The sequence below is a fragment of the Orcinus orca genome, chromosome 6, assembly GCF_937001465.1.
Source record: "Orcinus orca chromosome 6, mOrcOrc1.1, whole genome shotgun sequence".
Lineage (NCBI taxonomy): Eukaryota > Metazoa > Chordata > Mammalia > Artiodactyla > Delphinidae > Orcinus > Orcinus orca.
The window spans coordinates 118073651-118100525 of NC_064564.1; the positions used below are offsets into that span (position 1 = coordinate 118073651).

Genomic DNA, 26875 nt, shown 5'->3' on the forward strand with positions numbered 1-26875 from the left:
TCTCTCTTCTCTGTATGTATTTGTCATCCTCTCTAAGTGTGAGCTACGCATCCCGGCTAAGGCATTCTAAGGACTGGGAACGGCTAAACCTGTTTGCTCCAAAGCATCTTAAAATAGATGCATCTCCTTGCCACGAGATACCCATTCGAACCCGGATTTCACCAAAGGAGGGGTCCTTACGTACTTGCTTACATGAAGCAAATCTGTAGGAAAACGGGGGGTGGGGGGGGGGAGGAAAGTCTTGATTAAAAATAAACAGAAAACGCTGGTAACTGGTACGTGTGTGTGGATGGCAAGCAGGTCTGTGCACACAGGGTCTCTGTACAGCAGGTACATTGTACACCACACACCTGCGTGGGCAGGGACCGAATTCCGTGATGGGGACGACATCAGCTGATTACCCACTGGCTGCACGTTCCAGCCGGTGGAGGAAGCTCGGCATGGTCTCCGGCACTGGCCACCGGCCTGCCAGCCCGAATCCTTCCGGAACACGGCGAGTGCGGCGCCGTCTTCCCCCCCACCCCGGGGGACGAGAGGGCCAGGGGCTGACCCGGGAGTCATCTGGGCGGACGTCCCCGGGCAGGCCAGCTTCCAAGGAGACGCCTGACGGGGGACGAGCCGGAGTCTGGCTTTGCCAACACCTTCCAAACCCGGGGCGTGGTCGTCTTCACTCCTCGGCCTCGGCAGGCCCATCTGATGTCCAAGCAGGGAGGGGACGTGCCGGAAGCGTCCAGCAGGCGGGGACGGGCACAGGATGGCTAATGAGCTGATGTTAGTGCTATCTTTAGAAAATTAAAGATTGTCCCACCAAAATAATAATAATAATAATAATAATTACAAAAAATCACCTTAGTTGAACCAGATTGGTAATACTACTGAAGGTCTGGTTAAATAAAAATCCTACCTCTCTACTGAGTAATGTGCCGTTTCCCCACCATCATCTTTCAAACAAACAGCACTGCATGACAACATCGGTGACAGCGGACCGAGGAGAAGATCAAAGGGCGGCCCCCAAGAGCCCGAGATGCTGCCGTGCCGGCGGGGCCACGAAGGCTGAGCGGCGAGGGGCCAGGGAGTTTCCGGCTTTGGGAGGGGGTGGCCTGGGGACCTCAGTGCTTTACGGGCAGTCAGCCCACGAGGCCGACCCCCCAGCAAAGCGCTCCATCCTGGGTCTTTCCCACTGGAGCCATCACGTTCCCGAGGGGTCCGGGGCAGCGGGAGGGGGCTGGGCGTGGACAGGGTGCATCTGGCTACAGAAGGCACCGGGGTGGCGGGCCGGGGGGCGGTCCACGTTCCCAGGGGGAGGGGGTCCCAGAGGGAGGCCCCTGAGGGTGCCGGCGTCCCTCTGCCTGACACAAGCATGCCCCCAAAGGGTGCCAAGACTTGCAGGAAGAGTCTGGGAAGAGGGACAACTAGGCAGGCGTGGGCTCGCCCCATCTCTGCCCCAGATGGTGGACGGGGCTGGGGGTGCCTGTGTGGCAGGGGATGCCTCGCCTGGGCCACCACGTTAAGGGCGGGGTGGGGTGCCAGAGAAAGGACGTGTTTGTGGAAGCTTCCACATCTTCTGTCCAGGCACCTCACGCTTAGCTCGGGCCAGACTCTGGAGGGCAAAGAATGGACCCCGTCCTCCCTAGAGGCCTGGAGGCCGGCATCTCCCCTTCCAGCCCCAGGGGCACCCTTGCAGCACCCGGGGGAACAGACTCGGGGGGAGGGCATCCACAGCCCCCATGCCCACCCCCGCTCTGGGGCCTCTCTGGTGGGGAGTGGTGGGAAGAAGACAGGCACCGCAGAGCATCCCCTTCATGGGCTGAGGAGACAGGACTCTCCTCCCCAACCCCTACCCCCGGCCCCCCAGCCCCCCGGCCCGGTTCAGGCCCCCCCACGACTGACAAATGCTGGGTTCATGGAGTACGAGGCATGCGAATGGAAAGTACTCAGACCAAAGGGAGGGCATTACAGTGCAAAAGAGGCCAGTTCAACCTGAGAGACCCTGCCCCCCGCCCCCGCCCCAGGGGCAGAGGGCCTGCCTGCCTGGGGTGGGTGAAAGGTTCAGGGGTGGGTGCAGGGCTGGGTGAGGTGCCCTCAACCAGAGCAGGTGTTGATGGAGCTCCCACAAAGGGCTCCATCAGCCGGCCAAGACAACAGCCGGGCTGGCTGTCCCCGAGGGGCATCCAGCCCCGGCCCAAGGGTGCTGGCACTCAACGGTTCCTGACCCCAAGAGTCCTCTGGACAGAACAGCCAGCAAAGGGGCCTCTCTACCCAGAGCGTTCCAGAATGGACCATCTGCCCCCTGCCCCGAGCCATGCGCCCACAAGTCCCTCCTTCGACGTGCACAGCTGCCCGAGGGCCCTCTGGGGAAAGTGACTCTCCTCTCCTCCCGTCCCTGTGGGCCTCCTTGGTGATGACCTCTGCCCTTGAGAGGTCAGCAGAGCCCAGGTTGGCATGGCCCTCCAGTGCTTCCAGGAGGGCCAGAGACCAGGCTAGCCCTCCAGGACTGGGGACTGGGGTCAGCCTTGGCCCTGGGCACAGACTGCAAGATTTGGGGGCAGGGTGGGGGTTGGTTACCCAGGGCTGCACAGAGGTCAGCTTCTGTTCTGACTGGCTCGGGGACAAAGCTGAAAGTCATCTTTGGAAACAGGGGTTGCTCACCCTTCATTCTGAGGGGAGACAAGGCTGCTTGCCCCAGAGCCCCTCCCGTCTTCCCAGGGGGCAGGTGGAGTCTTTTGCAATGAAATGCCAACCCCCCCACCTGTCCCCTCCTCCCGATTGTGGGTGAGGCCGGGCTGGCAGGTTGCCAGCACACACAGGAGGCAGAGGGATCCCTGCAAACAGAGGACCTCGCGACAACAAAACAGTGACGGAACAAAGCCACCCTCTGACCGCTGCAGCTCCGGGGGCGGGGGCCTGAGACCCCGTGAGCCGCCCGGGCTCCCCCGGGGCTCACACCAGTTCCTGCCACTCCGGCTGCCACCCCAGCATGGCCACTGCCCGGTCCAGTCGAGTAGTACTGAAAATGACGAGGGTGGCAGCACATCTCAGGCTTAGCAGTGACAGGCCACGCCCCCAAGTCCAAACATCCAGGCAGAGGAGGGGCGGGTCGGGCTCGGCTGAGAAGAGCTGCTGGCAGCCGGGCGGGGCGGCCTGACCGGCGGGTGCGAAGAACGGCCACGGGCCTAAGTCATTTGGTGCGGGGCTTCCAGCATCTCCATGAGGAAGGTGTCGATGGGCGTGTCCCCGATGAGTTTGAAGAAGAAGAGGTGTTCCAGGCACTTGAGGCCGATGGAGCGCAGGGCCGGCAGACGAAGTAGCAGCTTTGCAAACCTGCGGGACGGGAGCCGCGTGAGGGGCTGGCGGGCCCTCCCACCCTCCGTCCTGGACCAGGCTCACTGCCCCATCCCCCTGAGGCTGCCACGGCTGGAGCCCCCCAGGGTGGAGATCCAGGATGAAGGTCCAGTGGCGAGACAGTGGCCGGGCTGGGGCAGGCTGGACGGGGCTTCGTGGGGAAGCTACGACACGTGAGCTTTCTCCAGCGCAAGAGGCAGCCACAGTAGGATTTTAAGCAGGAAGAAGGGCTACGAGAAGAGATCTGAGTACCAGCAATGCCCCTGGCTGCAGGGGCGCCAAAGGTGAAGCCGCTCCTGAGCTGGGAGCAGGTCTGAGCGCCAACAAGCCCTTCTCAGCAAGGACCAGCCTCCAGGGGGCTCCACGCCAGGGCCCACCTTCCCCAGAAAGAGCTCGGCCAGAGGCACCTGACGCCCAGACAGGGCGGGTGGGAGAGAAGGAGGCGCCTCGGTCCGTGCCCACCCCCTGGGGAGTTGCTGGGGAGGACGCTGGGTGGGGGAGGAACACAGCAAGACTTTGGGAGCCTCTTGCAAAAGGGACGCCAGGCTTAGTGGCCCCGCTGCCAAGGACAGTTGCCGTGGGGGGGTGACGGGGCCACATGCCCCTCCAGCGACATCCACATCTGTCCCCCATGCCGTCCCCATCCCACGTGCTGCCTGGTCTCTCCACATGCCCCTCCAGGGGCCCCAGGGCCTCATTAATTATTAACAGTGTCTGTATTTCAGGGGGAAAAGCCCCGTGCTTGGCTGCAACACTACCCGCGTTTTAAAGGCAGAAACGCAGCTTAGAGGCTGGAACAGGGCCAGAGAACGAGCTGTTTTCTGCTGAGCTGGCGAGATGGGCTAGGGCGGGAAGCCAGGAAAAACAGGCGGGCCTGCCACCCCTCCTCTCATCCTCCTCCGGGAAGTTTCACTCTAAACCAAACCAGATGAGGCTGAGCAAGACAGTTAACCCTGTGTGGCCCGTGCGTGCCAGTCGGCGGGGCGGCCAGCGGGAGAGGGAGGGGGCAGAATCAGGACAGCAGATTCGGATGCCGTGAAGTCACTGATGCTTCCCCTTCTCCTGGACGCCCACGGCGCGCCCGGCACTGTGGACCCAGAAAGGAGACAATTCCAGCCCTTCCGGGGCCCACAGTCGGCCAGGAGAGACGGGCAGGTCTGCAGACCACGGCCATCTACTCTGCATACGCCTATAAACCACCTACTGTGTGCTGGCGTCCTTCCCTGCTAGGGGTGAGCACGCCAGGCCCCCACCTCTAGCGGTTCCCTTTGGCAGGCGGAGGAAGGCACTGACTTCGTTCACATGCTTTACAGCGACAAGCACCTACTGTGTGCCCGCGCTGGGCCCGTCTTTTTGGTGGGGCTACAAGGAAGCGTGAGAGCGTGCCCGCTGAGGCCGGGAGAGCGCCTCAATCCCCCACTGCCCTGGGTGAAGGCAGGGTGTCGCCTTCTAATCCACAAGAGGGTCTGAAGGGCTGGTGGCGGGGTCCTGCCCCGGGCGGGGGGTCTGCAAAGAGACCCCGAGGTCCGTCCAGGCAGAGGCTGGGCCGAGGCTCACCTTCCTGGCTGCTCGGGGTACTTGTGTTTGCAGTACGCCTCCAGGGACGCGTAGACCTTCTCGCGAAGCGTCTCCACCTCGGCCGGGTTCGAGAGCCCCTTGGAGTCTGTGAGGGAGCAGGGGCCGCAGGTGAGAGCCCTGCCCGGGGAACCTGCCCCAGGGGCCGAGAGCCCCGACTCGGACGAGGCTGCTCGAGCCCTGGCCCTGCCGCCTGCTTGCCGGCCACTTGACCTTGGGCCAGTCCCCTGACCTCCTGCCACTCAGCCCCATCTGTAAAGTGGGACGGGCCTGCCCCCGGGGCGGCTCCTGGTTACCATGGCAACCGCGTGGCCTCCAGAGGCCTCTGCTGCATCGGGTCTCAGCCCCCTGGAGCGAGATGAAGGCTCCAAACCCTCTTGTACCTGAAAGAGCCAGAGCCACGCTCTGGGGGCCCTGAAGCCATCCCGAGCCCTGGGGCCCTGGCGGCAGGAGTCCAGGCTGGAAGGCTCTGCCTGTGGACGGAGATCCCCAGGACCAGCGTCGCCAAAGCCCCCAGGGCCCAGGGGTGAGGCTTAGAAGCACGGGCCGCCCGGCTCATCCTGGTGAGCCGTCACAGGCCTCTCTCCGAGGCACTGAGAGCCCCCCGGCCGGGCAAAGCTTTGCTAATAAGCGCCCTGGGCTTCTTCATCTCCTGGAGTTACCCAGCAAGCTGACATTGGACGAGCCTCTCTCTCTCTCTCCCCGCTGCCCCCGGACAGCAGCCACCACTGCGCATCTGGGTTTGGGCTCACACAGCCCTGAGTCTGGCCCCAGCCAGGCATGGTCCGTCCTAGTGGCTCAGGGGGCAGAGGCTAGAGCCTCCCTGCTGCTGGTCTGAAGCTGACGCAGCGTCCGGGGGCTCAGCCACGGAACAGGACTGCTGTCGGTTGGCCTGTAAGTCCCAGACCAGGGGGGTCCCACACCGGCCCTGCCCTGACTGGCTGATGTCCCAGTAGGAGCACTGCGGCCCAGTGTGAATGCCATGGTGGCCCAGGGTCCTGGGCACCTTGGGAACATGCCAGGCTCCGCTGCAACTGGGCTCCCCCAGGCCCTGGGGCTCTGCCAGCTCTGGACACCTCCCTTCTGTGCCCAGCAACCCCACGCCTGGGCCCCAACAGGTGAACCAGAACCAGGAGCCAAGCCACGCACGACTTCAGTGGGGATCCCGCCAGGCAGGGCCGAGACACGCGGCTCAGCCTCCCATGCTGGCAGGGTCACGGGCTCGAGCACAAAGCTGGGGAACACACGTCCCTGGCCACGGGCTGTCCCCCACGAGCGGACTCCATCTCCACCCCGGCCCGGCCCTCAGCACTGGAGCCGGTGGAGGGCAAGGAGTCAGGGCCCGCGACCCCTAGGGCCGTCCCATCCTCCCACCGCCTGGTCAGCTCCCGGCACCTCCCCCTAGAAGCCCTCAGCAGCCCCAAACCTGCCCCCGGTGTCCCCGTCCACCCCCCAAAACATCCGGGCTCCGGAACTCCGGCCGCAGAAGCGCGCGAAGAGGCCATCTCCTCTGGGGCCCAGGATGCCGGTGCGAGTGGGGCCTCACTTTGCACACAGCGCCCAAAGGCCCGGCCAGAGGCCTCACCAAACCGCAGAGGATGAGCTCGGCTGCGCAAGCCTTGTCCGACCTTCACGAGGGCCTTGGGAAGAAGGTGGCACGGCTGTGCTCCCCTCGTAAGAGAGACCCCGAGGCTCGGAGAAGGGGCGGGTCGCCGACGCTGCAGCGCCCGTGAGCAGCGGGGCTGGGATGAGAGCCCGGGGACTCTAGTCCCCCAGGCGGGCTGACACCCGGGCCTGGACAGCAGGTGAAGCGGCAGGAAGGCAGTACCGGGGTTGAAGAGGACGATGGCGCGCAGGCAGCCCAGCTCCGTCTTGTCCATCTGCATGTCCCGCATCTTGGACACCAGCTCCGTCAGCACCCTGCGGGGGAAGCGGGCAAATGCTGACGTCCCAAGTCAGACCACGGCCCTCACAGGACCCGCCAGGAACCCCAAAGCGCTCGGGAGGCCCGCTGTGGGCCTGGAGGGCAGCTGAGAAGAGCCAGGAGACCGGGGGAGCTGCCCAGCCTGTCCCATCCCGCCCCGGGGGCGCCATGCCTCTTCCTCAAGGTCTGCGAATGGGATTTTATCCTGGGGGGCCAGAGACTAAAGAGGAACCTCGTGACAGCCGGGGTGAGCCAAGGCCCCGCACATCCAGGGCAAAGCCCACTGCCACACGCCCCACAGGGATGCAGACCACACACGGCGGCCTGAGCGCCGCATTCCTGCCGCTCCCCGGAGTCCGCCCGCGGGAAGGCATTTCCCCAGCTCCTGGGCTTCCCGGCTCCTTCCTTGCTGCCGGAGCGGGCTCCGTTCCACTTCCCGACACCGGCCACTTACTACATTCCCATCACCGTCCCCTCTCTAGCAGCTGGAACCACGGAACTGTCAGCTGGGTGCGTGACTGGGGCCGCACTTCTAAACATGCCCCCAGGGGACGTGCTCTCCAAGAAGCCGTCTGTGGGCAGCAAAGCCCGCGCTCCACAGCCCCTTTGGGTGGCACTACTGTACACGAGCTCGTTAAAGGCCCTGAAACGTCCTGCGGCAAAGACACATCCCTACACTGTCTAAACCAGTGCTTGCCCACGGTACGCGGTGCCCCTCTGTTCTCCCTGAGCTGTCCCACGGGGCAGCAGGCTCCCACATTTATCCCCGGGGGGCTACAGGAGGGGCTTCTGCTGCTCCCCTCTAACGTCAAGGCTCCTGTACTCGGGGGCTCGCCTGGGACCCCTCCCACCACCATCCCCACCCCCCACGCCCTGCCACCCGCTCCTTCCCACTCACCACTCCTGTGCCACGCCCCCCACACCCGAGGGACCCTGGGACGCCCCTCCCCAGCCCTTCCCACTCCGGCTGGCTGAGCTGACACCCAGGTCCCCAGGTCCTCCGGGCTCTTAGGCAAGGCCCAGAGACAGGAATGAGTAGCTCCCGTCCGCCCTGCCTGGTGCAGCACAGGTGGGCCATGATTCTGGAGGTACTTGAACGGAGCCCCCTACCCACTACCCAGCACTGGCCCCCCGGCTGTGTGCCGAGGGGCAGAGAGCGGTGTCTCCACCGGGGGCACGCCAGAAGCAGCGCTGAGATGCAGCCGGGCACCCGGGGACAGGGTGCGCGCGGGCTCACAGGCGCCGCGATGCTTTTAGTCTCAGCTCGTAAGAGTCTCCGCCGCATCCGACATGACAGCAGCACAGAACGGTACCTACGGCACAGTCTACCTTTGCATTAAAAATAGGGCAGCTTTCCTTCCCATGGGCAGGACTTGAAAACATACTTGGAGAAAAGTAAACCAAAAACGTCAGCTGCGGCTGTCGGGGGTCCCCGGAGGGATTTTAACCTCAGTCCTTGCACGTCTCTGTATCTCCGCAAGTGTAACCCTCGTGAACAGGACAAAGGCCAAGCAGGTCACGGCCGTGGGCTGGGCTGGGCCCCCACCTGTCAAAGATGGCGCCCACCCCCGCGCTATGGGCGCTATTGCGGTGGACGTGCAGCCCGGTGGCCAGGAGGATGCCGTCCTTCACGGCTATGGAGCGGTGGGAGAAGGAGGCGATGAGCAGCTCGTTCCAGCCTGCGGCGGGGAGAACACACGGTCACTGCTGTCTCCAGACCCCCGGGCCTCCCTGCCCCCGACCCCCGTTGGGCCCCCCAGAGGCAGCTCTCACCCTCCCAAGCCACGGTTCCCAAAGTGGGCTCCATGAAACCCCGAGCCCATGACCGTTCCACAGAAAGGAAGTTCCCAAGCATGGACGTTTGGGGGATGCCTCTACAGCGCGTGCAGTAAAGGCCCTGAGAAGTCCTGCACAGAGCATGTCCTGTAGCGTAGCTTAACCCAGGCTCCCCAACTAGGGTGCCAGGGAAGTCTCTCTCTGTAAGTGCCAGACACTTGTGCCACGGAGCACAAGGGAGCTCCCAGGACCCTCTCCAGGCGGCCCTGGAGCAGCTGCCGCCAGTCTGGCCCCCCACGGCAAACTCCCAGAGACTGACATTTTGTGGCTGCCACAAAACAGCAAATTATTGAGCTGAAACAAGGTGTGTTTAGAGCCAAAGGCCAACTCGCCGCTCTCTCTACATGAGGCCCTGGCGCACCCAGCGTAGGTGCAAGGGCTACAAAGACGGATGGAAGCGATTCTGTGAGCAGGTGTCTCGATGACCCTATAAACTGAACAGCATGAATCGTCCCACAGGACTGTCACTAGTGACCGTCACAGCCACCACTCCTGAGTGCCCCGAAGGTTCTGGGCTGGTGGCTGCCAGTATCACAAGGATCATCCCACTGAATGCTGATTCAACCCCACAGAGCAAGTATCGGCCCCGTTTCATACAGAGGAAAACTGAGGCCCAGGGAGAGGAAGGCGCTGCCTGGTCAGTGAATCAGAATGCCCTCCGACCCCTGGTCCCAGACTTTCCCAATCCCTGCGGGTCTGACGGCTCTGGGTGTTGGGTTTTGTGCCCCAGAGTGAAAACTCCTCTGGGCACGGGCTCTCTCCGCCCCCAGGTTCAGCGCGAGGGACACCCCGCTGGCCAAACACCAGGGCCAAGGACCAGAGCTCTGCGAGGGGCCGGACCAGCCCCCCAGCGCCTGCCCTACCTGCCACTCTGCGATCACTCTGCCTCTCTCCCTCTCATCCCCCACTGAGGCCCGCCCAGCCCCTTCCTACCTCTGACCCTGCTGCCACCTGTCCTCCTGCCCCCAAGAGTGGGCCCAGCAGGCGCTGGGCTGGCCCGATGCTCCTGCGGCTCCCAGCACAGGCCCGGAGCACGCAGGTCAGCAGGTGCACACCGCAGGGCCCAGCGCGCACGTATGGACCGGTGGGGCGGGGCTCCCGCCCAGCACCTCCCAGCTAGCCCGTCCCTACTGTCTCTCTGGCAGGAGCTTTGCGCCAAGGACCCCAGTGTCCCAGCAGAAACCGGCTTCCACGCGGCAAGGCCGTCATGCCCACTTTCCAGATGAGAGAACGGCCTGGAGGGCGGGCGGCTGCCTCGTCGGGACTCCAAAGCTGCCGCTCCCATCCCCCGGCCCCGCCCGCCCCCAGGTCCCAGGATCTCCCTCACCACCCGTTCGGCCGTGGGGTGTGTGCTGAGCACCGAGCGAGCTGTTTTTGCACCAGCTTCGCGCATCGCAAGCCCAGCCTGGGAAAGGGGCTGCGGCCTCAGTCGGGGGAGAAGGCAGAACACACAGGCCCCCGAGGGCAGCCCTTGCTGGACATGCTCACCCCTCCCTCTCCACAGGTCCCCCAGACGGCCCGTCACCCCTCTGAAGGCCACTAGGACAGACCCCAAACTGAATCCTTCCTTATGAGGGAGGGGAGGGAAGCCCAGGCTGCGGTGGGCAGTGCCGGAGCAGAAGCCCCGGCCCGTGCCCCTTCCCCTGCGGCCCCACGCAGCAGCAGGAAGGCCGCGTCCCACCCGCGGGGCCGCAAAGCCCCCACCCCTCTCCTGTCCACGCCTGCCCAGCCCCCGCCAGGCCCGGCCACTCACCTGCCCGCAGCAGGATGACCTGGTCGTCCAGGGGCAGCTCGGAGAAGTGTGGGATCCGCTTGGCCCACTCCACCAGGGTGAAGAGCTGCTTGTCGGCCGCCTGGCAGATGTTGGTGACGGGGTCATTGGGCTGCGGGAAGGGGCACCGCGTGAGCACCGAGCAGAGAACGCAGCCCCAGGCCAGGCCCCGCCACACGCCTTACCCGGCAGTGGCGGCTGAATAACGCCCCCGGTGACACCCACGTCCTATACCCCAGAACCTGCTAACGTGCCACCTTACCCGGCAAAGGGAACTCTGCAGACGCGGCCAAGTTAAGGGTTTGGAGATGGGAGGTTACCCTGGAAGAAGTGGGTGGGCCCAGTGCCATCACGAGGGTCCCTACTGGAGCGGGGAGGAGGTCAGAGCGGAGAGAAGGCGTGAGGACGGAGGCCGAGGTCGAGGAGGGAAGACGCTGCCGGCCCCGGAGCCGGAGGAAGGGCCGGGAGCTGAGGAACGCGGGCAGCTCCAGAGCGGGGACAGGCCGGGCAGCAGCTTCTCCCCGAGAAGGGCCAGCCCTGCCGATGCCCTGGCTTGGCCCAGGGCCACTGAGCTCAGCCTTCTGACCTCGAGAAGCGTGAGATACTAAACTCTGTGCTGTCTTAGGCACTTGATTTGCGGTCACTTGTCCTAGCAGCCACAGGAAGGACACCGTGCTACGACCCACTCGGTCCCCACCGCAGCCCCGGGGGCTGGGGCCGGGTGACCCCGTGTCACAGGCCAGACTCGGGGGTGGCACTCAGAGAGGGTGCATCAGAGGCCCCTCCAGAAAGTTCTAGCCAGAAGGGGACACCCCGGTCATTCTCAGAGACGAGGAAACCTGGGCGGCCTCCGCGGCACCCTGCTGCTCCCGGCTCCAGCCTGTGGGGCTCGGGTGGACAACCTCTGGGCCCGGGGACGGGGGGACCGAGGCCCGTGCACGGGATGTGGAAACCCCTCATTCCAGAAACCATGACGGCCAGGCAGCCACACGGGGGAGGCCCCCTCGGAAGAGCTTCCCCTGACAGAAACCATCCGCCCCCCAATGACGCAGCCTAAACAACCCAGCCCCGTGAAGGGCCTGCTGAGGGCTCTCGTGGGAGGCCCGGTGACCAACTGGCACCGAGGCCACCGGGGCGGACAGAGCCAGGCGAGCAGAAAGGGGACCTGGGACCCCGGCAGAGGCGGCAGCCGCGGGGCGTGGCCAGTTGGTCCGCGGACCTCAGGGGGAGGGGCAGACAGGCACCAGCCGCTGGGCGCCCCCCCCTCCACCTGCTCCGCAACAAACCTCCCGGGAGCGTCAACCGGAAGTCCACACACTCGCTGGGCCCCGGACACCACGTGCCCAGGACACCCTGCGGGCATCGCCCACCCCATCCCGTCTGATGGACAGCGGCAGCCACGGGCACTCACACGAGCGAAACACCCAGCAGCTAGCGTGCCAGAGGCCAGGGCCAGGTTCTCGCCGGAGCCACTGCGGCCAGGCTGCACTCCCCGGGGACCGTGCTCCTTGCCCTTCCACGCCGCAGGGCAGCCCCTCGAGGTGAGAGCACAAGCCTGATGGTGGGGGGCATGGGGGAGCCAGGCAGGGGGAAGCGGGGGGCGTGGGGAAGACCCAAGGAGAGCCCCAGCGGTCGGGCCTTCTCCCTGGGCACCAGCCAATGGCTCCCTCCGAGCCCTCAAGGGGCCCAAAGCAGGTCCGGGGCACAGGCTGTCACCCTGAGCCACTCCCGGGCAGGCCGGGGCCTTGTAGGTGAGCACAGTCACGCCTAGAGCTGGGAGCGACGTCTGCCTGCACAGTGGGTGCAGGACTAGGCCTGGGGGGCTGCCCTGGGGGAGGGGGCTCCAGCTCTGCCCTGCTCCGTCCCGCAGGGTGGTCTCCAGCAAGTACTTAACTTCTCCGAGCCTGGATTCCCGCTCAGAGACAAAACAGGCCTCATTCAACGGCAGTTTCTGGAGTTCCAGCCCGTGCCTGAGAGGGCGGGACCTTCCCTGTGCTAGGAGGTGACAGCGGGATCCCCAGGCAGAGGCCCGAGGCTGCCCCAGGGCAGAGAGGTGTCGCCGGTGTCGAGAGAAGGGGCCTAACAAGCCGTCCCCAGAGCGGGGGACCCAGGCCAGCCCAGCTCAAGCTGCAGCACGAGGGCAGACCCGCTGCCTGGCCGGCCCGCCTGCCTGTCCCCTAGACCCCCCTCCGCCTGCTCTGAATTCGTGGAGAGAGAAGATGGCAGATTTGTTTTCTTCCCAATAACGTCCTTACTTGACAAAATCAAAAGCTGGCAGGCCAGGACTTCTCTTTCGGGGTTTCGACTCAGTCGTGAAGCCCTCCCCACCCCGCACTGGGACCGGAGAGGGGGCGTGGGGTCGGGCCGGACCACAGACCAGACGGACCGCTGAGCATCACAGCCGACGGGAGTCATTCTACGAGAGGCCGAGAGGCGGCGCGCCCAGGAGAGGGCCCGCCTTCCCTGGCACGCAGCCGAAGCGGGCGTCTCAGAGGGGCCGTGGTCCTGGGGCATCACAGAGTGCGGGGCAGCAGGGCGGCCTGCGACCCCCCACAGATGAGACGGGACCCTCACACTCGGAGATGGGGGTGGGGGCCACGTGAGAGCACCTACGGGCAGGGCAGGGTCCCGTGGAACAGCCTGATGGCAAGGATGGAGAATTAACCCACTGCACACGCTGCGGTGTGGCCCCCACGTGCTAGGGGCCGTGAAGAGTAACGTCAGGGGCGCTGAGCCCACAGAACAGGGGCACCAGGGGGGTCAAAGGGAAAGGGGCTCCGCGAGGAAGTGACACCTCTCTGAGGCTGAAGCCCGAGGAGGAACAGAGGGAGCGGCACGTGCAAAGGCCCTGGGGTTGGGGCAGGGAGCTGGGCAGGTGCGTCCGGTGCCGTCTGGGCCACCGTGAGCCGGGGAGACCTCAGGGCAGGCCACAGGGCTGTGGTCCCACCCCGACCACACACGGGAGAGAGACATAGATGAAGTCTGGACCTAACGCTGCCCGCAAACCTGGGGCAGACACAGAACCCCTGAAACCCAGCTGGACGATGGGCCAGAGACAACACGAAGCTTCAAGGTTACCATAACGTCCTGGGCTTTGAGCCAAACAACCAAAACCTCACCCACCCGACTGGGGACATCACAGAGGGGGTCTCCCTCCCAGGAGCGCGCCGGGGCCACCGTCCCCAGAGCAGGGCGGGGGTGCACTCACCGAGCTGGGGTTCAGCCCCACGTTTGCCTCCACGTACGTCTCGGTCTTGGGCTCGACAGCCAGCTCGGCCTCCAGGATCTTCTCCACGGGCATGTCCTCGTTGGCGCTGCTTGTAGACTCCACCTCGTTCTCAGCCCGGTCCTTGCCCCGCTGCCGCTCCTCCTGCACAGCTGAGGCACGGGGAGGCTTCCAGTCAGCCCGCAGCTCCCGCGGCAGCCCCTCCGCCGCCAGGGCCCGAGCAGCGCGCCCACAAGCTGGCCGGGGCCGGGGAGAAGGATGCTGCTCAGAGCCGGCCAGACTGCGGCCCCCTTCTCTGCCCCAAGCCTGGCCTCCTGGAGGCTGTGCGCTCTGAGAACAGAACACGCCGCCTCTCATTAATTCATTCACCTACTGGTCACCCCAGGACCCGCCCAGGGCCAGGGCAGATGGGACCCAGCTCTCAGGAAACTGACAGTTCAACAGGGATCCCAACGTGGAGTGAGAAGGGCTTTGATGGGCTACGGACTGAGGCAAAGCCCGGAAGGCTTCCCGGAAAAAGTGACAATGAAATTGAAGGAACGGGAAAAATAGGGAGAGCAATTCAGGCACAAGAGGTAGCACGCGTCAAGGCCTAGAACCAGAGCGGAAATGCCGCTGAGGAAAGGGCCTCTCACGTCAGCTAGGGAGCAGAACAAGGGGTGCAACGGTGGGGAGCGTAGCCGAGAACAGGGTCCAATGTGCCCCAGGAAAAGGATGGGGTGAGATGCAGATCTCTGATGGTCCCTTTCTGCTGCGGGGAGGAGAGGGGCTGGGGGAGAGCACAAGCTGGGTCAAACCCAGGCTTGAGACGGGACAGCCCGGGCCGGCCGGGCGGGTGCGGGGGTCCAGCACGAGGGTAGAACCTGAGCAGATGCTGCAGTCGGGGCAGCCTAGTTTCTGGGAACCCAGGGAGAGAAGCTGATGGGAGGAGGCGGAGAAGGAACGGTTCATTCCAACACATCCCCGCGGAGACCCGGGTGGGAGGGAAGGCCGAGGGGACCAGGCACCCCACGGCTGGGCGTTCACAGACCCTCGACTTCACAGCCCATGCAGCTCAAGCCGCCCTTTCCCAAGAGGGGCCGAGACCTCCCGGAGGTCACCCAGCAGGCCCAAGGCAACGCTGAACCAGAGCCAGGCTGTGGACCCCACCCAGAGCCCCGCAAAGACACAGGAAGGCTCCCGGGGGCTTCTGCAGCGCCCTCTGCTGGCCCTCACACCCCCGCTTCCTCTGCTGGGGACACCAAGGGCCCTGGACCCGGGGAAAGGAGGCCTGGCGGGGTGGGAGAGGCTGCCCACACAGCACCAGCACGGGGGAGCCCCTGGGCATATTGGGCCTGTGCCTCCCCAGGGACGCGCCAGATGCCACTAAGCGAGGGCCGCAGCGCCAGGACGGGGCCTGCCACCACCGCCGGCCGCCCTCCCTTGGTCCTGCTCTGCTGAGCCAGAGCAGATGTCCAGACAACCCCCGACACTCCCAGGGCGCCCACGGCCTCCTCAGGACCAGCTCCTCAGCCCCCACCCCACACAAGGCTTCCTGGGGCCCCTGGAGACCCCAAGGCAGAGCAGGAGCTTATGCGAGGCGACTTCCCGAGGGCGGCAGTGAAACCTCTCACACACTCCCAGCCCCACCGAGGGGAAGGCCCTGCACGCAGCCCCCAGCATGGAGCCTTCCGGAAGCCGGGAGGGCGCGGCCCCTCGGGGGACTTCCCACGTGCCATCACCCCTCTGGGCCTCCGTCGAGGCTCACTCTCCCCTGCAGGAAGTCTGGACCGGGCAAAACACAGTGCCCTGTTCCCGCAGACGCCGCTGTCACGGGACTGCCCCCCACGCGTACCTCCAGACCCACCTGCCCTGCCCAGCTCCGGGCCCGAGCTCGGGGCCTCACCCCGGGCCCTCTCACCCTTGGCCTCGGGTGGGTCTCGCAAACGCAGGGGACCAGCAGGAGGGAGGAGGGGGTCCGCGGCTCTGGCGCCCGCCCTGCCCGGCCACGGCTCTCAGCGGTCACTTCCTCCTCAGGCCACAGCTCTAGGGGCTCTGCCGGCCCACCCCCGCTCCGTCCTCCAAGCCTGGGGGTGTGAGGGCTCCCCTCTCTTGCTCCCTGGGGGTCCCCCGGGCCCGTGCCATTCTTGGGACACCGCCCACAGCTCTGCAACAGTCCACGTGGACCCCTCTCCACCACGCCGGCCCCGCCAATGACCGTTCAGACCCTCTCCGGGCTGCGGGGCTCCCTGAGGGCCGGCCCTGCATCCTTCCCGCACCCACAAATGGCTATTTAGGGATGGCCCCTGCCAGGGGCTGCGCTCTCCAAGACGCAAACGCCGACTCGAGTGAGAGATTCTCCATCCGTGTGGCGAGACTCGGGACAGAGGGCTGGCCCACGCTTCAGATCCACCAGCTGGGCCCCGGAGCCAGGCGGGAGGCCTCGAGTCAGAGTTTTCGCAAGCCTGGTGCTTCTGGAAAGTCTGACAGCCGGTGGGGCTGGGTGGGGAGCTCAAGCTGGCCGGCCTGGCTCTGGCCTCTTCCGACACAGCGGATGCCGGGCTGGAGCAGGGCACCTCCTCGTGTCGCCGTCTGCTACAGGGGACGGGGTCACAGACCAGAAGAGTGGACCCGGTGGGCGGCAGCCACAGGCTGAGCTGGACCAGCATCCAGAATGATGGGGACCCTGGCAGGCCGGTGTCCCTGAGACCCTGAGGGTGGGGGTCCCCAGGGTCTGTCCTCTGAACAGAACCCTAACTCCTCAGAGCCGGGACACAGCTGAGAGGCACGTTTGAGCAGGTGGGGAAACAGGCCCAGAGCACCAAAGGGGTGCGGCTGAGCCCTCAGGAGAACAGGCGGCTTCAAGCTACAGGCTCTGGAATCAGACGCTGCTCTGCCCCAACTGCTGTGTGGCCCCGGGCGAGCCCCTAGCCTCTCAGTGCCCCAGCTTCCCCAGCCACAGAGGGACGAGGTCGGCACCAGCCTCCAGGCTGGATCCGCAGGAGGCGCCCTCGGGACGCGCACGGCCCCCATGACGTGGCCCAGTTAAGGGGTTCTCCTCCCCTTCCAGACGGGACAGGGTGGCAGGTGGGGGTCCCTCAGCACTTGCCTCCTACGTGGGGGCGTCCGGAATTAATTCGCGAGCGCTCTGTGAAGCGCTCTGAAGCCATGAAGGGCCGGGCCGCTCCGAGCAGCATCATTACAAATGTTATTGTTTTATTTAAACACGGGGGGTGGGGGGGCAGGGGGGAGGGGCTGGGGATTCATGCTTTGCCAGCTCGACCACCTCTTAGACGTGGCTGTGTTTGACTTATGTCCGCTGGCGCCGGGAAGCCTCGGGTGGGAGTCGTCGGCCAAGACAGGGCCTCGTTATCCTCCCAGCCCCGAGCCACGGGCAGAGGGGCCGGCACGGGGAGGGGACGCTGCCGGGAGGGCAGAGGAGGCCGGGCCCCCACGCCGGGATCCCCAGGAAAGCCCCCGGGGCCGACCCACCCCCAGCAGCCGAGCACGCGCCTGGGAGGGGCACTCAACGCCCAGCATAAGCGGGGTCGCCGGCGTCAGGAGACAGCTGGTGCCGGACGTCCTGGGGAGCAGCAGCCCACAGCCAGGGTGGGACCCCCGCCCCCTGACCTGCACAGTGCCCACTGCGGCCCTCCGGCTCCTGGGGCTGGGCAGGAAGCCGCGAGGTGGGAGGGGTGTGTGGGCGGGGTGGGGGTGGGGGGACCACAGGCCTGCCGCCTCCTTTGCTTTGGCACCGCCGGCGGCTGGGCCCTTCCTCCATCCCCCGTATGGCCCCCGGGGCAGGCAGGGCTGCACTTCTCCAAGGGCTCTGGCCCGGCTGCCTCTTCTCAAGGCCGGCGGGGCATGTCCCTGTCAGAGGTCACAGGGCGAGTTATGTCCCTCGAGCTCGGAGGACACATCCGTCCTTCCCTCAGGGGGCTCAACCCAGGACAAGACGCCTGCACACAGGAACGGTCACGTGCAGCATACATGGCCACGCACACGGGTTCACACGCTTGCACACACGCTGCGGCCCCCACTCTCTGACCCCACCACCCGCCAGGCGCAGGGCTGGCACCCGCCACGTTCCCGCCGACACCCCCATGCACCGCGCGGAAACTGAGGCTCGGAGAGGCAAGGCCACGCGCCCCACCCGCACAGGGAGGCCGGGGAACCAGCGGGGGCCTCTCCGCAGCCGCTGCGGGGCCATGCCCGCTGGCGCACACGCATCGGGCACTGCCGTTTCCACACCCCAGTCCCTCGGAGGCAGGGGATGGGGCGCAGGAAGGAAACGGGGAGAGGCCTTCCTCAGAGAGGAAGAAGGAAGCAGAGGCGGGGCAGCGGGTGCCCCTCCAGCCTGCTGCTGTCAGGTCTCCCCCCTTCAGACGGGAGCACAGGCAGGCCCCCGAGCCCTGCAGCTGCACGCTCAGCCTGGGGAGGGCTGGCCCGCGGGGCAACTCCCACCTGGGCCCCACCAACCCCGGAATGCTGCGGAACGAGCCCCCAGGGGCTGCGTGTGTGCGCACGCCCCTGCCGTTGCCCGACACGAGACGCCGTGGGCCTGCCGCGTCCCTCCTTACCAGCGCGGGGCAGGGTGCCCGTCGGCCCTCCCTGCGGTCGGCCGGTCCAGGGGCCAGCCCCAAGCCTGTGCCCCACCTGCCCCAGGGGTGTGATCACAGCCTCTCCCAGGGGTCGTGCGGCACCGAGGCCGGTCAGCATGGCCGCCCGTGTGGGGCTGGCACCCAGGAGGGCTCAGGCCGGCCCGGTCAGCATGGCCGCCCGTGTGGGGCTGGCACCCAGGAGGGCTCAGGCCGGCCTGGTCAGCATGGCCGCCCGCGTGGGGCTGGCGTCTAGGAGGGCTCAGGCCGGCCCTGGGGGCGGGCAAGCCACATCCTGTGTGCTCCCGGCCAAGGCTGGGGTGTCACTCCAGGCCCCCGTCCCCCTGGGCCCCACTGGGCCCCAACTCATGCTGCCACCGGCCCTGCCACCGCCAGGGAGCCCTCCTGGCGGGGGTCGCCGAGGACAGCAGAGAGGAAGGAGGCTGCCTCAGGACCGAGCCCCCTGCAGGGCCGGCACTGAGGCTGCGCCGGGGCCACCGGTCACTCCTCCCGAGAGCGAGGCAGTGGGCCGGGCCCCGCAGGCGACGGGAAGCACGACGGGCGCTGCCACCCTCGCCAGGACAGAGCCTCCTCCCGTGGCCCCAGGGCTCGCGGGCCGCACGGCGGCGATGAGGAGAGTTTTACGTTGTGTTGGGAGCAGGAGAGGGCGGTGTAGGGGGTCCTGGCCGCCTGCTGGTGACTTACAAATCCAGCAGGAGGCAAGGGGGTGCGGGGGGTCCTGACGGGACCCGGTATTTACCTAATGGCCCACAAATCAGGTCTGCCTCAGGATCTCGCCCAGCGCTCCACATTCATGCACCAGACGAGAGACGGGAGCAGCCCGGCCCCGCCAGTGTGGCCCTGAGACCTCCGCGAGCGCCCCTCCCCCCTGCACCCCATTTCTCCACCCGGGAGGTGTGGCAACAGCGTCACAGCACCACGGCTGGGAGTGTGTGCGACAGGGACAGGGCCCCCAAAGAGGCTCCGCACACGGCAGGCGCTCCTACACCCCCCGTGAGCACAGGGGAGGGGTCGGACCCGGTGCCTCCCCAGCCCCGAGCCTGCAGCTCCACTGGGACAGGAGAGGGGCGTCATCCACTCTCCCCCAGGCCTTGGGGGAGCAGGCAGCTGGGGTCTGCCCAGGGCTCATAGGTGGACAGGCTGAGGGGGCCTGAGGAGGGGGTCAGCGTTTCCGGGAAAGCCCTGGGGACCCGTGGACGGTCACCCCCTGGGGCCCCACAGTGCCACATCCACTGAGTTTCTCGCCCTCGGCGTGCGCTGACCCCGGCAGCTGGGCACGGGGTCTGCCAAACACTCTTCCACTCTTCTGGTGTCAGCTGGACATCTGCCCACCCAAGCCTTGCCTGATGTCCACGGCTGGGCCAGGGGCCCACTCTGGGCTCCCACAGTGCCCTGGGCTTCCCCCAAGGCAGCACTGATCACACCTGGGGGGCCCTGCCTGGCTGTCCGACGGTCACTGTGAACGGGCGGATGCCCATGGCTCGCTGCTGTGTGCCCAGCGCCCGGCGTGGTACCAGGCGCCAGGGGTGGCCAGCTCACTCTACACCGTGGTGCCCACAGGGAGCCCCGAGCCGCAGCTGCATGTCAGGGCCCCACCTCCCCTCAGCACACTGGCACCTCCCCTCTGGCCAGGCTCCACATCTGGATGCAGACTGATCCGCTGCCCACCACACGCTTGCCCCCTGCCCAAGTTTCCATCCTTCAGGAACCACGCTGCACTCACCACCTCCAGGAAGTCTACCCTGACTACAAAGGGTGGCCAGAGGAACCGGGGCTGGGCACAGGCCTCCCCCAGCCAGGCACATGCTTCCTCTGCCCTCCTGATGGTCTAAAGGAATAGCTCTGCACTGGAAGCCAGAGGCCCAGGCTCCAGCCCGACATGTGACCTTGGACAAGCCCTGGACTCTCTGGGCCTCAGCTTCTCCACCCACACAAAGAAGGGTGGGCCAAGGTCTCCATGGAACACGTACCCTGATCAGGAAGGCCTGGAGCCCAGGCCGGCCCCTCGCTCACGCTGAAGCCCAGGAGGCACCCCGCCCCTCACCAGCGGCTACCACCGAGCCCCATCACATCACTGCCCTGCACAGGCAGCCTCGCGGCCTCAAGGAGCAAATCCTGCAGGACCACACGGCGCAGCTGAGGTTTCGGTTTCTCAGCAAGAACAAGTGGGGCCGAAGAAACAAGTGAAAGGAGATGAAAACTGCAGTCCCCACGAGAGAACAGTCCTCGGTGGTGAGACGCCAGCCCGAGACGCCGACAGGAGCCGGTGGGAAGGAGGCAAGCCACGCGTGGACCGTGGGAACAGCCGCAGCGGAGAAAGGATCCCAGACAGCACCTCCTAAACCCGCGAGGCCCCAGGCGCGAGACACTCAGCAGAGACGCAGACCAAACTGAGAGACGCCACCCAGAATACAGGAGCCGCCGAACCTGCGCTGGGGAAACCGAGGCCCACGGACGGCCAAGGGCCACGAGCAGCCACCCCGGGCTCGGGCCCAGGTCTGGCTGGACAGCTTGACAAGCTCAGCGACCTCAGGGGAGCGGCCTTCCGCGCTACACGCCCCCACCCGCCCCTAATAAACGTCACAACCCGAGGCCGAGAGACCCGCGGCCCGAGTCCCTCTGCTGGGAGGACCTGGGGTCGCCAGGCACCCCGGCCAGATCTGCAGGAGGAAGCACAGTCCAGGCCCAGCTGGCGTCCAGCAGGCTTGGGAACGTCCCGATGGTCTCTGGAGTTCCCTGCCCCACCCCCGGCCCGGGTCTCCTCGACAGGCCCCTACTGAGCAGCGGGAACGCGGCTCCAGGACCCGCACGCACGCCTTCCCGGGCTCGCGCATTCAGCGCCCGCATCTCCCACCCCCAGCCTTGGCTCCCGCTGCTTCTGCCTCTGCCTCTCCCAGAGCCCAGGCGCTCGGGCCGGGCCCACTATGACCTTGAAGAGGCTCTGATCAATGTCTGTCCCCAGCAGGGCTGGGAGCCGCCAGCAGGCAGGGCCGAGAGTGTCTCTTCCGTAATCCCAGAGCCTAGCACACAGCAGGTACTCAGGAAAGAGCCGGTAAGTGAGCTCACAGCCCCCGGAGATATGCTGCCAACAGAGCAGCAGCCGCCACCTCTGGAGGGAGTGAGCACCCCGTCATCAGAGGTATGCAAAGGAGGTCCGCGCAACCGCCAAGTCCAGAGCCACACCCTGTGCTCCGAGAAGGGAGAGGGCCAGCACCACCTACCTTCGCGTTTCATGCCCATGGCCAGGCACTTCTGGTAGCGGCAGTACTGGCACCGGTTCCGCTGCCGCTTGTCAATCAGGCAGTCTTTGTTGTCCCGGCAGGTGTAGGTCAGGTCCTTGCGCACCGTCCGCTTGAAGAAGCCCTTGCAGCCCTCGCAGCTGTACACCCCATAGTGCTTGCCTGCAGGTGGGGCGGCCGTGAGCAGCCTGTGGCCAACTGGCAGAAGGGGCTCGTCCCACTGGGGTAAGGGAGCCAGCCTGGGAGAGCAGCAGGGCTGCATCCCGGCCCCGCCCAAGACCTGGACCCCGGGGTCCTCGCCGTCTCCGCGTCTGAGATGGCGGCCCGAGGAGGTCGGCCGTCCTGCCCCCGGGGCTGCCGGGCTCGGGAGTGGGACGCGAAGGGCCCTTCACCCCGGGCACAGCCCTGCTGCCCCCACGCCATCGTCACCACCACAGCTGCCTCGTCTCTGGAAGCCTCAAAGCCACGCTGCCGCTTACCACCTCCCGGACGTGGACACACTAGAAGGTCCCGGGTGCGCGGCTCGGAGCTCCGAGCAGCCCCCTGTTGGCCGGGGCCCTGCCGTCCCCACTGTGCCCTCGCGGCCTACCTGAGGAGCGGTCCCCGCAGATAGCACAGATGTGCTTGGTGAAGGACGCCATGTTCCCCGAGGGGTGGGCCGGGACTTTGAGGACGCCGTTGAGGCCCAGCGGGGGCTTGATGTCCTCGCTGCTGCTGATGGGGTTCATGGGCGAGTTGAGCTGAGGGGGGGGAAGCCGGGGTCAGCCCTGGCAGGCTGCTGCGAGGCACCTGCTGCTGGGCCAGGAAGGTGCTGCCACACACCCCCTTTACTGAGAGAGAAACTGAGGCTCAGAGAGGGGCCCTGCCCACCCCAAGCCACGCAGAGCGGCAGGGCCCAGCCCCGCTGAGCGCAGGCGGTATGCCGGGCACCACTTCCTCAGCCAGGCCGGAGGAGCCCGTCCTGCCCTCAGGGCCCGACCCTCCCGCAGGACCCCAGGCTCGAAGGAGGACCCGCAAGGCCCCTGCTCACACCCTCTGCCCCTCGCCCACCTAAATAAGAACCGCCTGCCATTCCTGGGCGATCCCCGACAGGACAGCGAGAGCGCTGGGACCCTCTGGTGAGGCAGGCGCTTTGGGGACTCCCAACCCATAGATGGGCACTGAAGCCTGGTCCCAGCAAGGAGGGAGGAGATCCAGGGTCCACCAGCAGGCCACTCTGCCCCGGCCTCGGCAGGCAGGGTAGGGGTCTTGGATCGTGTGACCCAAGGAGACAGGGAGGAGACAACATCCCTTACACACACACACACACCCCCCTCCATCCCTCCCGCCATCCTGACACTGCTCCAGGAAGAAGGGTGGGAAACTCACCAGTCACCCTGGCAACAGCTGCTGCGGCTGCAATGACACAGCAGTTTTGGTTCCGCTGCGCCCACCCCAGCTCTCCCATCAGCGCCAAGGGCCCCGAGGTGCTTCCCGCCGCATCCTGCGCGCCAGCCGGTCCCCACAGGCGCCAGGACGCCAGCTGGGCGGCCCCCCAGCACCCCGACTTCTGCAAACCCCTGACAAAGGCGGAAGTCAGGTCCTACGATGTCTCTGGATGGACTGCAGCTGCCACGCTGCCCCCCCGTCGCCCCAGGCTGGGCCCCTCCGGCACAAGGGAACCTCACCCCCTTCCTTCCCCGTGGCCCCCAACCCCCTACTCCCATCCCCCTTTCTCACGGGATGGGAAGAGCCGGGTGCTCAAAGCACAAACCATCCCAAAGGCTGTTTCACACCAGCCCCAGCGCCTGCAGGGATTCTTCCAGCCCTGGACAGGTCTGGATTCTTCTGCTCAGGTGGGCTGTGGTTCTGTCAGGTCACTTAACCCCACGGGGCTCGCGGGGGGCTGCAAGGAGGCCGGGAGGCCAGCCCCGGCCACCTGGGGCTGTCAAGATGCAGGAGGTGGGGCGAGAGGGCGTCCAGAGGACCCCACTGCACCCAAGAACACGTACCCCACACCTCCAACCGCCCCCGCAGGACCTGCAGTCTTCAGGAGCACCTCCCAGACGAGCCTCAACTAAGCAGGGGCGCCGACTGTTTGCTAAGGGCCACTGTGCACGGCAGCTGTCACGTGGAAAGCCCCTAGTGAGCAGGGAGAGCTGCCCTCCCCTTTCCAGAGTGGACACGCAGGTTCAGGGAGGTCAGAGGACCAGCAGAGAGCCCACGGGTGCTAAGTGGCCGAGCAGGTGTGAGCTCAGGCCCCTGGGAGCCACAATCGCTGAGGGACTCCCCGCACACGGCAGAAGGGACAACCAGGGCCCCAGAGCCGCTCGGTGATCCCATCCACCAGACCATCCGCTGAGCATCCAGCCAGGCGCCCGAGGCCCCGAGGAACGCGCCCTGCCCAGCCTGCAGAGCTCGCCCACGGCCGTAGGCGGGACGGCCACAGCTTATCGCGGGATTCTGCCTCCTCTATTCCCTGTGTGACTGCAGGGAAATCATCTAATCGCTCTGGGCCTGACGCTCCTCGCGTAGAAACTGGAGAAAACTGAGTGCCTCCATCCCAGGGCTGCCGCTGGGATGACGGAGCGACTCGCGGGCAGCGCCAGCAGCAGAGCTCCTGAAGCCGGCCTGGGGCGCAGCAGCCTCGGCGTTAGCACTCGGGTTTCCGGGGGCCGCCGCTAGGCCAGCTGGGCCGCGGACAATGGAAGGCGGCGTCCCAGGCAGAGGGCCCCCCCCACCCCCGGAGCAGACGTCTGGAGGTGGGGAAACCAAAGGACTGTTGGGAAAAGGGCAGGAAATCCGTGCGGCCAGGAGTGGAGGGTCAGCTGCAGGGGCCGGCGGCAGGCCTCGAGGGGCCACTGGGCGCGTGGGAGCAGCGGGCGCAGGCTGGAGGCTGGCACGAGGCCTCTCTCGGGCTGCGGGAGCCCGGCCGCGACTCCACGCGGCTCTGGATCCGCTAGGCGGCACCGAGGAGAGGAGCTCGGGCGTGTCCTCTTTCTGTGGTTGCTCAAACCATGCCGGGTGGGTAGGGGCCACCTGTCCTCTCTCCCAGGCCCCCACGTGCAGGCCCTTGGGCCCGGCGCCCCCCCTAAGGAAACAGGCAGGCCGCAGCACCAGGGAAGCAGCTGCAGGCAGGATGGATGGAGCCGTCAGTCACGGTCAGTGTCACGGCCAAGCTGGCTCCCAGGCCACACGCTGAGGGCATCCCTGCCCTCCCGGGCTCAGGCTTCCTTCCCGGGGGCACAGCTGTCAGCCCAGAGGCTCTGGGGAGCCCTAGGAGACCCTGCACGTGTGTGAAGATGTCGGCTGGTTGTAGCCCCGTCCTCACCCCGGGCCTGGGGCCTCCACTTCCCTTCTCTGCCTCAACTGGTGGGTCCTGGCACGGCTGCCATGGCAAGGCTGAGGGGGACAGGGGTCGCCCTTCTCCCTCCCTAGCCCCAAGCTGGTGGGCCTTGGACTGGTTCACAGCCCCCAGGACAGAGCGCGGGGTGCCTTGTTCTGACAGACACGCACACCCACCCACCGTGGGCTCAAAGCCCCCCCACACCTATGGGGGACGGCTCCCCTCCTGCACTCCGTCCCTTGTCCTAGGAGACCCGGGGCACCAACAGCCCCTTCTGGAGGCCAAAGACTCCCTGGCGTGCCCAGGATGGGGGTCCCATCCCATTTCCCCTTTCATATCCTTGGCAGGTATCTCAGTTCCCGCGGAGCCTACAGGACTTCCTGAAATAACCACCCGGCTCCATCAGGGCCCCCCAGGCCTCCTCGCCACCCCCCTCTTCCACACCCACCGTGCCCTTCCTTCCCGGCCCATCACCCACGGTCAGGACGGTGGCAGGCCCTTGGCCCCGCTGGCCTCCGTCTGCCCATCAAGGCAGGTGACGAACGCCACGAAGCGCACGTGGCCTGCCGGACGCCCCACCACAGAGGCCTCCCAGCCGCGGTGCCCACGGCGAGGACAGGCAGGGGCCACGCAGGCCCTGCTCCAGGGAGGCTTGCCAGGCTGGTGAGGCCAGGGGACTGAGGCGCCCACATGTGCCAGGCCCTGTGGGCGGGCTCCGGGATATGGTGGAGAATGCTCCCTGGGCTGATGGAGCCCCCGAACCCGGGGAGAGAGGTGGGGCAACTCGGCAACGGCACCTGAGGTCCAGCCTGGCCCTGCCCAGACCCACCCCCGCGCCGTTTCCATTTCCCTGCAGGGTGGGGTCGAGGAGGAGGCCCTCCCTGACAGCAGAAGTCAGAAAGCCTCACTGGTTCCGGCCCTGTGACTTTGCGGTTGTGGTTTTGAGGCAGGGTGTGGGGGCATGTCCCCCTCGAGCTCCACACACACTTCCATGAATCTGGGGAACCCCAGGTTTCCAAGACAAACTGCTGAAGCCTAGAAGTTGAACTCAGGGCCCAGGGAAGGAGTTACGGGGGCAGGGGTGGAGGCAGGGGTCGGGGGGGCTGAGGCCGCGCACGGGGCTCAGACCACGGCTAAACCAACTGCGGCCTGATCGACCTACGGAGGAACAGGCGGACGGCTGACCAGAAGGGCAGCCGCGAACGTCTGGGACACACGGGGTTTGTTCCCCACCCTCACCCCCTCCTAAGCTCCACTCCTGCCCTCATCCCCTCATCAGCCTCACGGGACCTGCGGCCCCTCGCTCACAAACAACCTGCATTCAACAAGCACCCACCGTGTGCCAGGAACCTGGCTGTGTGCAGAGAACAACAGAGAACAGGGCGGACGTGGCCCCAAACCGCCACTCGCCAGCACCGCCCACCCTTGCCCCCAGACAGGCTACCAGTGCCCGGGGGCACCAGGCTCCCTCAAGGTTTGGGGGGCATCACTGCCACCCTCGGGCCCTGCCCCCGCACAGCCCTTGCTCCAGACTCCACACCCAGGCTCCTGCCGAACGCGTGCCCGCGGGGCGTGCAGGGCAGGCACCGGGCCTGGGGGCCAGCAAGGAGCCTCCCGGGGCCCTCCCTGGGAGCCAGCAGGTGCCGCCTCTGTCCTGGTTCCCAGGGGACAGGGTGCAGGCCCAGCCCTCGTGTGCCCTCCCGTCGAGCAGCATCGTCAGGGTGTGGCGGCCATACGCTCACAAGGGCACGGCCGGGCCCAGGAAGGCAGCCAAGACCCCCGTGCCAACACCTCCGGCCTTCTGCCTGCTTCTGGTGACAGGTGACATGAGGGGCCCCCTGAGGCCCGAGCTCCTCTGCACCCGTCCTCCAGGCACAAAGGGGCTGATGAGGTGGCCCTGGAAGAGCCAGCCAGGTGCTCCACGACCAGCTCTGGACAGGCCCAGCCGATGGAGCGGGGGAGGGCTGTCCTGCAGGCGGCGTGGCTCCGTCGGCAGCAGGGAGCCCACGGGACACGCGGACACGACTAGCTGTGCAGCT

The 26875-nt window shown here is 66.5% G+C and overlaps 1 protein-coding gene across 7 annotated transcripts in view; it reads right to left on the reverse strand.

Moving 5' to 3' along the window:
• Nucleotides 1–813: 813 nt before the first annotated feature.
• RXRA (retinoid X receptor alpha) overlaps nt 814–26875 on the reverse strand; it is a 97158-nt gene continuing 71096 nt past the window's right edge. For 4 of the 7 annotated variants that reach the window (XM_033415158.2, XM_049711458.1, XM_033415161.2 and 1 more), the window contains 8 exons: nt 22101–22251; nt 21494–21673; nt 13657–13910; nt 10431–10560; nt 8388–8520; nt 6746–6837; nt 4900–5005; nt 814–3321 (listed from right to left, as the gene is read on the reverse strand). In XM_033415158.2, coding sequence (XP_033271049.1) covers nt 3174–3321; nt 4900–5005; nt 6746–6837; nt 8388–8520; nt 10431–10560; nt 13657–13910; nt 21494–21673; nt 22101–22251 — 1194 coding nt within the window. In that variant the 3' untranslated portion in view covers nt 814–3173. Of the gene's footprint in view, nt 3322–3617; nt 3750–4899; nt 5006–6745; nt 6838–8387; nt 8521–10430; nt 10561–13656; nt 13911–21493; nt 21674–22100; nt 22252–22561; nt 22874–26875 lie in introns of those variants that run through there. The other 3 variants (XM_033415162.2, XM_049711459.1, XM_049711457.1) reach the window with 3 other exon arrangements.